The 13,458-nt window shown below is 38.5% G+C and overlaps 1 protein-coding gene across 2 annotated transcripts in view; it reads left to right on the plus strand.

Annotated features, from left to right (window-relative positions):
• ADGRA3 (adhesion G protein-coupled receptor A3) overlaps positions 1-13,458 on the plus strand; it is a 135,604-nt gene that overhangs the window by 56,859 nt on the left and 65,287 nt on the right. For both annotated transcript variants that reach the window (XM_045474388.1, XM_045474390.1), the window contains exons 5-7: positions 4,821-4,892; positions 6,724-6,884; positions 9,981-10,194. In XM_045474388.1, the coding sequence (XP_045330344.1) occupies positions 4,821-4,892; positions 6,724-6,884; positions 9,981-10,194 (447 nt within the window). The remainder of the gene's footprint in view (positions 1-4,820; positions 4,893-6,723; positions 6,885-9,980; positions 10,195-13,458) is intronic.

Here is a 13,458-nt window from a genome sequence, read left to right on the forward strand (position 1 = left end):
CTCGGGTACATCTCTTACATTTTTAATTAATTCTTTGATACCTGTTGTGAGAATTTACAGGACATTTATTCAGGTGAATTATTCAAACAGAAGAATAGTGCTACCAGGTCTCCTACTTTGAGATTTTATTGAGATAATTTTGTAGCCCATGTAGTAATAGGTCTTTGTGGCTTTTTTAAATGCAACAGTTGATGGCACATACAGAAGTAAACCTGACTTAACATCCTTTAAATACTGTTCTAAGAAAAATTGGCAATTGAGGTAGCTTCTTAATGTTCAGAAATGCATTGTAATGGAGATGCCTATAATAATTTGGGTTGACCTAGGTCTAGAGCTGTGGATCAAGAAACTTTGGACAAGTATTCTATATGGGCAACAGCAATTTCCCAGTTTCTAGGCTGAGCCACCCTGTGTGCTGGTTGTGAAGGCTAAAAACAATTTGTGTTTCCCCCTGGGAAGAAAAACATACTTAAACAAATTTTTTTTCTAATGTTTATTTTTGAGAGAGAGAGAGAGAATGCGCTAACAGGGGAGGGACAGAGAGAGGGAGATACAAAATCCGAAGCAGGCTCCAGACTCTAGGCTCTGAGCTGTCAGCACAGAGCCTGACACAGAGCCTGATGCTGGACTTGAACCCATGAGCTATGAGATCATGACCTGAGCCAAAGTCGGACACTTAAACGACTGAGCCACCCAGGCACCCGAAAAACATATTTAAAAAAAAAATGTTTATTTTGAGAGAGAGAGAGAGCACGCCAGCCTGGGGAGAGGCAGAGAGAGAGAGGAGAGAAAGACAACCCTAAGCAGACTCTGCGTTGTCAAGAGATCCTGACCTGAGAGTTGGACGCTTAACTGGCTGAGCCACCCAGGCACCCCAAAATAGTATTTTGTTAGTGTAATAAGTGGAAAAAAAATTTGATTAGCAATGGGGCACATAGTGCCTTTCTTACATAAGATCTGTCTCCCCACCAAAAGACCAGGTGTACAGAAGAAGGGAATCCACAGTGGATCACTCTTGTAGATGTTTCCTCTGCTGCTGCTTCAGGGGACTCTCTGGGTTGCCCTGGAACTTGGCATCTGGGACTGGCTGGGCTTCTTAGCCAAGGAGGCTGGAATGGAGGCCTCTTGCCAGGGAGGCCGGATGAGACCTTGGCACACAAACTGTAGCCTTCTTGCCCTGGCTTCTCATTGTTTTGAAACAAGCTGTGGCTTTAGAGGCTTCGGTTAAGAATTCAAAAATAACTTGAAATAGTTTGAGGCTTCAGTGGACATGGATGTGGAGGGTAAAATTGATTAATTCTATCTGTGGATCTCAGCCTTTGTTGATGGAGAATTTCTGGGGAGAACCGTCTCAGAGAAGTGAGGGCTTAACTTCCCAGAGGTTCCCACCCTATCCCGCTCAACAGTGGAAATAACCGGCAAACCGAAGATGAGGAGCTAAAAATGGATGTTATATTTAAATTATTTTTTAATGTTTATTTATTTTTGAAGGCCAGAGAGACAGCGTGAGCTGGGGAAGGGGCAGAGAGAGAGGGAGACACAGAATCTGAAGCAGGCTTCAGGCTCTGAGCTGTTAGCACAGAGCCCAACCTGGGGCTTGAACTCACAAGCTGTGAGATCATGACCCGAGCCGAAGTCTGACAGTCAACCAACTGAGCCACCCAGATGCACCGTGGACACCATATTTAAAAGCCAAACCAGAGATTTTTTTTTTCCCCTCTGAGTTGCATTGTATATTTTCATTATAAGTCTCTCTCCTTCATTTAGGAGGTTAATTTCCAGAGAAATTGTTAGGAGATCAGCAAATCAAAAGCTTTCTCCTTTTTTCTTTCTTATGAATTTTGATCAATTTAAATCTGGTATTTTTTTTCCTAAGAATTACACATTTAATATTTTTCTATCAGAAATAATTGGTAAGTGGTGTTTATGAAAACTTCCTTTATACAACTGAACAGTTAGTGATGTCATTAAGTAATAAAACCATTTAGAGACCTGAAGGAAAAGTTAAGCCTCCTTCCATCACCTCAGACATACCACTGTGAGGTCGCCTGTACTCACTATGCGGCTGTCTTATTTTCATATTTTCTGTTGCTCCCACAAATGTACGGGCATGCATATAGGGCTTTAAATGTGTGCTGTACTCAGCAGTTTACTTAAAAAAAGTGCCCATATATCATTAATCTCTTTTCAAGGGGGTACATGTTGTAGTCCTTGTTTGTTAATAGTTACAGAATATCCCTAGTGTAGAACTGATTATAATTTAGTCAATTGTTCTTCTGTTGAAGGAGATTCTATTTGATTGCATTTTCCCTTCCTTTAATCCATTGGCCCTGGTAAATATCCCTGTATATACACAGGTAATGTATATATTTAACTTACAGGAATTCAGATGTATCTGTTTAGCAAAAAGTAAGTAAATAAAAATTAAGACATTAAGAAACAATGCAAGGGTGGGAGTGGGGGACGGATGGATAAGTCACCTGCTGTTCCATTCAGGGAGCTGATAGACTGGGGAGCAATGACTTTGCTGTGCCGTTGTAATTCTCAGTTCCCTTTTTGCTTTTTCTGTGTAAGCCTCTCAGAGCTGGAGTGTGATTGTAGTGTTTTAAAACATGTGTAAGTTTTTATGGTCCCCAAACCAAAGCCAGTCACTCTGTTTGGTGTTCAGCCAGTCTGTTTGAACGCTGGAGGAAAAATTGGTTTGTGTTGGGATTTCCTGGAAGATGGCATGTCTCACCCCAGTGTGATTCCTTCCTCTGTGATTTCCAAGAGAAAATCGCTAATAATAACTAATAATTAGAATAAAATTACCTAATAATTAGAATCTAATGATCCCTGTAAGGTGCTTTTATTTTGTTTATACTTAAATCCTATATTTACAGGATAGAGCTTTATTTCCAACTTACTATTAAGGAATTTTTCAAGCTTGTAAAAAAAAATTAGAGACAATTATATAAGGAATTTCCATGTAACCTTCCTCCTGTTTTAACACTTAGCAACTTCATAACCGGTCTTGTTTTAGTTATGCCTCCCATCTCTTTTGCCTTCCTGCCTACGTTGATTTAAACAGATCCAAGTAATCATGTAATTCCACGTAGGATAGCTTCATACAGGTACTGTTGTTCATTTTAATTGCATGTAGGTTACTTTTTTTTTTTAAGTTAATTTCAAGAGGGGAGAGAGAAAGAGTGGCACGATGGAGTGAGCACAGACATGCAGGTGGGGGAGGGGCAGAGGGAGGGGGGAGAGAATCCTAAGCAGGCTCCACACCCAGTGCAGACCCCTGTGTGGGGCTCGATCCCAGGACTGTGACATCATGACTTGAGCCAAAATCAAGAATGGGACGCTAAACCCACGGAGCCACTCAGGTGCCCCTAGGTTACTTTTTAAAAATATAATAATGATTTACACTCCCATCTGTAATACCCTTTTCAAAATCCACATTCAGTATCCCTTCTGATAGGCCAAAAAAGAGAAGGGCATCTCTTTCATCATTCTTTTAATGGCAAATCTCCTTTTTTGTTTGTTTGCTTACATTCCTAGGCAGCTCTCCTATGAGAATCTGAACCCTTTCATCCAGGCCTTTTCTATCGAAAATTCGTGTATTATATTTAAAAGCCAATCCAGGGAGGTCTTTTTTTTTTTTTTTTTTTTTTTTTTTGTGTTACTGAATTTCATTGTATATTAATTTGTGAAGGATTGGCATTTGTGTCATATTAAGTCTTCCCATCCAGGAATACACGACTGCAGATGTCACAGGAATGGCTGACCTTTCCCGGATCAGTTCTGTTCCCTCTCCCCACCAGGGAATCCATCTACCTGATTGTCCACACAGGAGGGATTCAGTCCAGACCCCAGTGAGAGGCAGGCTTTTTCCCAAGTCTCAGGGCATCTCCTTTGAGAATTCTAGGTCTAAATTGTATCTATTCTTGATAGTACCATAGACAGAGAACAGATCTTCAGATCTTGTGGGGGTTGACCTTCCTGCCATTTTTCCGGAGCCCTCAGTCCCGATTTAGTATTCAGAGCCTCCTGAGGTGGAGTCCACATCCCGAATAGTCAGCCACCACCACGGAGCACCTACTGTGTACCACAGCTTGTTACTAGCTGCCAGGGGTACCCTGATAAATAAGACACACAAGTCCTGCTGCTCCCGGAGCTTATGGTCAAGCGCGGAATCCTCCTGGGTTTACCAAACCACTCAGATTGTAGCATGGGACGTTCTGGGTTTAATTCATACAAAACTCAGCAAGGGTTAGGTATTTATTAAAGTCATCTGATACAAGGGGAGGAAACAAAATAGGTTAAGTAATTTTCCCCAGGCCCACACTGAGTTATGTCCGTCTTAAACCCTGGACTCTTTCCACTCTGTTCACATTTTTTATCCACTTCCTGTGGGTTGCTGCTGATGATTATTCAGATCATCCTTGTCCTTGTCCTTTTCTGATTTTTAAATTTCTGCTTTCTTACATGATGCGGAGTTAACATATGAAGACTGATTTACTTAAAATGAGAGCATGACTAAGGCTCTACCTTATTAGTAAGGTAGCTTTTAGATTCGCCTGGTATTTGGTAGAAAATCCTATGTGATAGTGATAACTTTAATTTTATTACTTGAGATAGGCTGAGAGCAAAGTTATTCATCCTTGGATAAAGTATTTACTACTTGCTCCTTTTTATAAGATTTAAAATAACTTTCATAAATTCTTTATAACATTATTCAGTGATTATAGGACACTTTAGAAAATTGTATAAAATGATACATAATTGTATTTTTTACATGAAATTATTTCCTCTTTTTTTTCTTTTTTCTTTCCCAGAAACCTTTCAGGGAATTTGTTTTCTTCATTATCTCAAGGAACTTTTGATTATCTTGGTTCATTACGGTCATTGTAAGTAAGAAAATTTTTTTTTTCCTGTTTTGAAAAATAAATCTTGATTTTTTTTTAAGAATTAAAAACAGTTATTATATGGTTTAAGAGACTTCATGGGGAAAATGTGAAATTTTGCAAAAGTTAGATTCTCAGTTGAGAGCATGAATTCTCATTGAAAAGCATACTATAAACCAGAGTAATGTGTTTCAGACTGGGACAGCCATTTTCTCCTTAGAATACTGTCTCTATATTTAGAGTAAATAAATGGGCAATTCATTCTCTTTCACTTTATTTTCAAATTAGAAAAGAAGTTGAATCCTCAAAGTATAAAATATCCTTCCCTATGAAAGTCTATTGTGAAGAATATTTTATACTTTAGGGTTTTACTTTTATCTTGTAACCCTTTCCCCAAACTGAATTCACAACTAATTACTGAAATTTCTAGGATTGTTTATGTAGAATGCCTGCTTACGAAACCAACGTAAGATCATACTGACATAGCTCTCTGTAGCTTTAGAATTGGCTGATCTTTTTTTTTTCTCCCAAAACAGTTTTATTAACTGAGATTGTATGGGAGTTCCTTTTGACGGTAATTGTATTTCCACATTAAACCATAATATATTTCAAACTGTAAGTTATACTAATTTCTATTGGAGATACAGTTAAATATAATGTTTTTCAAATCTTTATTGTGTATAATTTATGGGGTTGATTATTTTTCCAGGGAAAAATGTCTTCTCTTGCAGACGCTATCTGGTGTATGCTGTCTTCTTCCCTACTGTGCCTTGTCTTCTCCATTTTTTTTTTTTTTTAACCTTTCCTTCCCTGTCTCTTCTCTGCCCTTCTCCTTTAATTTTCTAGGTGTACCGTTTAGCAGTTTTCACTGAGATGTAGCTAATACTTAGGCATTCGTCTGGCTCCTCACCATTATAGATATGGACACATGTATCCACTTGAAGAGCCACCGTGGATCAAAGTCTGTCTCGTCTTTCTTTTTGTTGCCATTACCATTGTTTAGTGAATGAAAACATCTCTATTTGGCATATGTAGTAGGCTCAAGTCAACCATTTCTGTAAGTTTAGAAAATAAGGACTACGGAGAGTAATCTGGCTTTTGAGACCTTGGGCAGTAGGAATGTAGGAGGTATTTTTATCCAAAAATTGGGAAAAATGGCTAGTGTTTTTACCTCTGCGTGCTGGAAACCAACCAGAAAGTGGTGCTTAGGGGTTAGAAGTCAGTCCAGTCGTCCTTCCGTAGTGTTTTCTAAAATTTACTTTCTCTTTTGTGTATCACTCATCCCACCTCCTTTTTTTTTTTTTTTTTTTTTGCCAGAATTAATGAGATGAAGCCTGTGCTGATGCACGGTCCGTGCTAGGAACACACATGTTATATTTGTTCTTTGCACTTTGATTTATTTGTGCAGGATGTGTTAGGTTCTGTGTTAGTTGTATCTATGTTTTGTCCCCCTATTACATAATGTGTTCGTGTCCCCATGCTTTTTGATGAATGGGTAGAAGTTTGATAGGCCCAGAAGGTGGAGGTTTGCTATTCTAGACCCTGAGATTCAGGAGCCTGTTACATAGAAGAGGGATGATGTGTAGATTTTGTTTGCATACCAGCTTTGATCTGAAGCGGTCAGTCTCAGGATTAGCAGGGGGGGAGGGCTGGGGTCAGCCATTCCTCCTGTCCTCTCATTAGCAAGGAGAACACAACCGGTGGGTGGTTTGTGCCCCAGGCATCCCAGGGTGAGCACTGGTGTGCTTGTCAAAGCAGAAGCCAGCAGTATAAAGCAAACATGCCATTTTATTACATTCACTGTAATCACTAATTTGAATTTTGTATGTTACAGAGAGTTTCAGACTGAGTATCTTCTGTGTGATTGTAACATACTGTGGATGCATCGCTGGGTAAAGGAGAGAAACATCACTGTCCGGGACACGCGGTGTGTTTATCCTAAGTCTCTTCAGGCCCAGCCAGTCACGGGTGTGAAGCAGGAGTTGTTGACGTGTGGTAAGAGAGAAAGAGAAAGAGAGAAAGTGTTTGCCATATTTTACTTGCTACTGTCTTTTTCTTGACAAACTGTGAAGTCCTCTTCACACTGTGATGGAACTGATTACAACTGTTACTCTTCATGGATCTGATAATACATATTTAGTGTATGTGAATAGTTAAGTCAACTGGATAAAACAGTTTTGGATGGGTGTTTAAAGTTCTTAGGTTTTGAACGGCTTTCTGTACGAAAAGCAAGTTCAGACAATCTTCAAATTTTCTATCAGTTGGCAAATCAGGAATTTGATAGTAAAAAAAAAAATCTGAGGTTGCAATCATACTACTTGTTGGTAGGAGTGTGAATTAATAGAGCCTTTTTGACATATACTTTGGCAGTATGTATCGGTGTTCTCAAAAATTTGATACAATTTAATCCAGTGATTCTATAGGAGGGTGTAATTCTTAGGAAATGATCAGCTATGTTAGTCAGTATTTAAGCATAAGCATATCTTCAATCCTCAAAAATAGGGGATTGACTGAATTACTTGTGACACATCTTTATAATAATGCAGCTATTAAAATTTATAATTCTGAAGAGTATTTGAAGACTTGAGGGAAATACAACATATTTATTAAAAGAAAAAGAAAAAAAATACACATAAACCGAAAATATTCCTTAAAATGATAAGAGGAGATTCCAGACTTTGTGTCTGGAAATAAGCAGTTCTATACTTGTTTACATTTTTTCTTTATTATCTTTATTGTTGTAGTTTCACAAGTAAAATATGCTCCTTAAGATTTGTGAAAAGAAATAACATATACATATATCAAATCATCATGATGTACACTTTAAATATCTTACAATTTTAAACATGGGTGGGAAGAATAAAATAAACAGAAAAATATATTATAGTTCTGTCAGTTATACCTCAATAAAGCTGGAAGAGAAAAGACACTAAAAGAAGCAAACCTATGGGGTGCCTGGGTGGCTCAGTTGGTTAAGCATCCAACTTCGGCTCAGGTCATGATCTCATGGTTCGTGAGTTCAAGCCCCACAACAAGCTGTGTGCTAATAGTGTGGAGACTGGATCTTCCTTTGGATTCTGTGTCTCCCTCTCTCTCTGCTCCTCCCCTGCTTGTGCTCTGTCTCTCAAAAATAAATAAACACTAAAAAAATTAAAAACAAACAAACCCAAAAAAGCCCATGCTTGTATTCCCAAAGGTAGCTGTTGTCAAAGATAACTCAGTATATTTTCTTCATCCTTTTCCTGTGTTTTGACCAAAACCTCATCATACGCTAATAATATTTTGTAACTTTTTAAAACTGGAGATGATGTAAACCCATTTCCTCATCATATAAAAGAGATGCATACCAGTACATGATACAGATGTAGCTGTAACTTGACCGCTTCCTTATTACTGCGTATTTAGTTTATTAATAATTTCCAAGGATTCATTTCTTTGTATGCGTGTTTGCATATGTGCTGTTACTCTTTAGGATAGACCACAACTTGGACACCTGGTGGCTCAGTTGGTTAAGCATCTGACTTTGGCTCGGGTCATGATCTCGTGGTTCGTGGTTTGAGCCCCACATTGGGCTCCATGCTGTGCGGAGCCTGCTTGGGATTCTCTCTCTCCATCTCTCTCTGCCCTCCGCTCCTTGTGTTCTCTCCTCTCTCTCTTTCTTTCTCTCAAAATAAATAAATAAACTTAAAAAAATAAAAAAAAATAAAAATAAAAGAGAGGATAGAGTACATACAGGTAAAAGTAGTAAACAGTGGACTAAGTATTCTAAAGGCCTTTAATGAGCCCATGGTATTTGTGTATAGTTTTGCACATATATTTAGAATTCCTCCCTGTTATTTTTCTGACTGGAAGGAAATATATCAGCTTCTATTTTTTTAATTAGTCTTTTTTTTTTTTTTTTAAAGTTTATTTATTTTGAGAGAGAGAGAGTGCACATGAGCAGCAAAGGGCAGGGAGAGAGAGAGTCCCAAGCAGGCTCCATGCTGATAATGTAGAGCCCAACATGGGGCTCGAACTCAAAAACCATGAGGTCATGACCTGAACTAGAACCAAGAGTTGGACGCTGAACCACCTGAGCCACCCAGGCACCCCACCCATATCAGCTTGTTAAAATGATGATGATATGTGGGATCTTAAAAGATTTTTCTTTCCCTTTTCTTTAAATGTTCTAAGTTTTCTCAGTGAGTATTCATCACTTATGTAAGCAGAAAGCAGTGGTTTAATCAAAGGTAATGCTGTCTTCTAAATGTATTCTAAAATTGTATGTCTATCAGTATTTACTTATCACCAGCTCCATTCTCCAGATTTAAGTATTATTTTACAATTTGTTTTCTTAGTAATTGCTTAGATACCACAAAACAGGAACAACTTTAAATGTCAGAACTGATTATGAAATGGTTTCATTTTAATTTTACTAATTTTGTTTTCATTTAAGAGCCACTTATCTTAGTAGGAGCCTTGTTGGTGCTAGCATGAAAATGCTGGTCACTGGGGAAAATTTGTTTTTTTCATTTAAAACATTTTAATTAGAATTTCTATCACTTTGGGGGTACCTGGGTGGCTTAGTTGGTTAAGCATCCAACTTCAAATCAGGTTGGGATCTCACAGCTCGTGAATTGGAGCTGGAGCCCTGTGTTAGGCTCTGTGCTGACAAGCTCAGAGCCTAGAGCTTGCTTTGGATTCTGTGTCTCCCTCTCTCTTTACCCCTCTCCCGCTTATGCACGCGCTCGTTTGCGTGCTCTCTCTCTCTCTCTGTCTTTCTTTAACATAAGTAAACATTAAAAATAAATTAAAAAATTTTGTTTTCATAATAGAGTTTTTTCTTTCTGTGTATATTTATTTTTGAGAAAGAGAGAGAGACACACACGGAATCTGAAGCAGGCTCCAGGCTCTGAGCTGTCAGCACATTGCCCGATACGGGGCTCAAACTCATGAACCGTGAGATCATGAATGACCGGAGCCAAAGTTGGACGGTTAACTGGCTGCGCCACCCCAGCGGCCCCCCCAAAAAAGAGTTTCAATAGCTTTTAACTCTGGAGAGTGAATATAGTATGGTATCTGTTTCCTGAGTCTTTGTTTTATGGTCTGTAGATCCACCCCTTGAATTACCATCTTTCTACATGACTCCTTCTCATCGTCAAGTTGTGTTTGAAGGAGACAGCCTTCCCTTCCAGTGTATGGCTTCATATATTGATCAGGACATGCAAGTGTTGTGGTATCAGGATGGACGCATAGTTGAAACTGATGAATCTCAAGGTATCTTTGTGGAAAAGAACATGATTCACAACTGCTCGTTGATTGCCAGGTAAACTTGTTTAGATGAGGAATCGTCTCCGTGGATTTTCTGTATTTCAGAATTGAAGTGTTAGAATTTGAACTAATATTTTATCTTCTTGCATTTAAAAATACAAACATTTGGTTTTCCTTTTCCTGATTGTTACTCGTGTCTGGAAATTAAATAGCTACCTTTGTCATCCAGTTGTGGAGCAGAAAAGTATAGGAAGAAAGGGAAACACTGTTAAAAAGTTGGAGACTGTTTTTGTTAAAAGTTTTAGGAGGAAAAATGTAAACTTTTGGTGCCAAACTTAATTTCTAACCATTTACTGCTGCTAAACTCAGATTTTCACATTTAGCAATCACCTAATTTTCACCGTAGGTTAATGCTACAGTTTAAGATACTGTATTTCCTTTCTCTACTCCATCAGTATAAAAGATTTAACACCTGTCCTGTTAACCCAATGACTGGTGTGATCACCAAAATCATTGATTTGAATGAGCGTTATAAAGTATAAAAAAACAGAGTGAAAATATATGATATTACCACTATATATTTTATTTTGGTAAAATCTTAACCTGTAGGCATTGAATTTTCTTTTTTCTTCTCTCTTGTGTCTCTTTTTTTCCTTCCTACCAATTTCGTTCTTTTTTTTTTTTTTTTTTTTTTTTTTTTTTTTTTTTTTTGAGAGAGCGTGTGTGTGCACAGGTGTGAGTGGGGGAGAGGCAGAGTGAGAGGGAGAGAGAATTTTAGCAGGTTCCACACCCAATGCAGAGTGCATCGTGGGGCTCAGTCTCACAACTGTGAGAGATCATGACCTGAGCCGAAATCAAGAGTCAGATGCTTAGGCAACTGAGCCACCCTTCTTACTATTTATTCTTCCTACTTCTATCTATTTAAGAATAGGTCTGTAGTTTCCAAACTCTTTTAGAGCAACTTAGGGTAATATCATTGCAGATTCAAAGAGGTGCCATTAAAAAAAATGATCAAGAAAATAAAGGCATTCTGACTTGAGAATCCTGTCTGAGAATTTCAGAGATAGAATATTCTATTTTACAATTTTTGTTTCCCTCCTGAGATATCCTGTCTGTTTATTAGAAGCTTATTTTTCTTTGTGTCTTCTAACATATTTATAATAGATGCTTTTAAATTCTTGCCTGCTATTTCCAATATCTAGGTTATCTTGGAATCATCACCACTGTCTTCTTTGCTTTTGAATATGTTTTATATTTTATTATTTAAAAAATGTTGAGGTGCCTGGGTGGCTCAGTTGGTTAAGCATCTGACTTTGGCTTGGGTCATGATCTCATGGTTTGTGGGTTCAAGCCCTTGTTGGGTTGGCATGGGGAACCTGCTTGGGATTCTCTCTCTCCCTCTTGCTCTCTGCCCCTCCCCCACTTGCACCATCTCTCTCAAGATAAATAAATAAGAAAAAAATATTGTTCATGTGTCTAGTAATGTTGGATTCTATCCTGGACAGTGTGAATGATTCACTATAGAGAAGCTGGCAAAGTACAGCCTGTGGTCCACACCTGGCCTGATGGGCCTGTGGGCTAAGAATATTTTTAAGGTTTGTGAACAGTTACATAAGTACCAATATAATATTTTCAGTGTTGCTTCTTGGCCAGCAAAGCCTGAAATAATTACTGTCTGGCCTTTGAAGCAAAAGTTTACAAACCCCTGACTCTGGGTTCTCTTCCATTTGCTTGAAGTCAGCTGGTTTTTGTTCCCTCAGGCATTTAGTTTGGCTAAACTCAAACTCCTACTTCTGTCTTTTCTGTGCTGGGCAGCATCTGAAGTCTGCTTGGTGCCCACTCTGTCAGGGGCCAGTTAGAGATCCGGGTAGATGTTCTATGCAGAAGTTTGGGCTTCCAGCCAGGTTCCTGTCTACCTCTGTCCTCTGATTTTTCAACAAGTAAGACTGTGAATTTCTATTTGAGTGGGGCCTGTCCTTGGTAAAAGCCATTGAAAACACTTTCCTGGTCTTACTCCCCACTGCTGATCCCTTCTTCCAGGTGTCAGCTTCTCTCCGGTTTCTGCTTGCCTTGGATCTCTGACCGTGTGTTGAGATAGGCGTCATGTTGTAGTTTGTCCAGAGTGTATAATTGTTAACTGCAAGGAGGGTAGTTTCATAGGAGCTGCCCTGCTCTTCCCAGAATCACAGGTTGTTTTTTTTTTTTTTTTTGAAATTAGGGAGTGAGATTGTTAGAAACAGTTTAAGTCCCAGTGAGAAGACTCTAATTGTTACCTCACTTGTGTTGTGATAATTTCACAAGCATTGTACATATGTTAAAACTCATGGAGTTATGTGCTTTAAGCAGTTTATTATATGAATAGACAATAATTCAGATATGATATAGCAACAATAACATATTAAAATATATAGAACCTTTTTTTAAATAAAAAGGCTCTTGGGGAGCCTGGGTGGCGCAGTCGGTTGAGCGTCCGACTTCAGTCAGGTCACGATCTCGCGGTCCGTGAGTTCGAGCCCCGCATCAGGCTCTGGGCTGATGGCTCAGAGCCTGGAGCCTGTTTCTGATTCTGTGTCTCCCTCTCTCTCTGCCCCTCCCCTGTTCATGCTCTGTCTCTCTGTCCCAAAAATAAATAAACGTTGAAAAAAAAAAAAAATTAAAAAAAAAAATAAATAAATAAAAAGGCTCTCAGTCATTTAGTACTCTTTACATTTTGCAATTATAAAGTAACTAGATTAACTTTAAACATTTATTTCTGCAGGTCATACTTTAAATTCTTTGTAAGCAGGACCAAAAATTAATTCTAAGGTCAGCATCCTTGCCTAATAGTTTTTTTGGGGAGGGACACTTGACTAATGTGAAAATCTTTCATATGAAGTCCTTTACCCAAAATTTGCCTCCGAATAGTAAAGAAGTTGCAGGAAAAGGAAATGATGGTTATCAATTTGGTTAACCTGAAATACTTGTTTGTTCTTCAGTGGTTTTTCTCATGTTATCCATTCTCCCTTGGTAAGAATCAGAGTTTGCACTTTTCCTCAAAGATAAAATTGAAGCTGCTTCTTCCTCCTTAAATCTCCACATATGCTGCCTTGAGGATTCCTGAAAAGTTTATTCTGATAATTGGTTTAAAGCATTGAAGGTGTTGCTAAAGGTTATCTTTAAAAGCATGTTGGCAGAATGTGTTAGGACCTTCGCTCCCAGTGGGTGTGCTGAAGTGCCCTGGGACATCACAGTGAGTTTACAGAGGTGCTGTGGGGTGTTGTAAGTTTTTCCTTTTTTTAAACTTTATTTATCTGTGTTTGAGAGAGAGTCGGGGAGGGGC

This window comes from Leopardus geoffroyi, chromosome B1, assembly GCF_018350155.1.
Source record: "Leopardus geoffroyi isolate Oge1 chromosome B1, O.geoffroyi_Oge1_pat1.0, whole genome shotgun sequence".
Taxonomy (NCBI): domain Eukaryota; kingdom Metazoa; phylum Chordata; class Mammalia; order Carnivora; family Felidae; genus Leopardus; species Leopardus geoffroyi.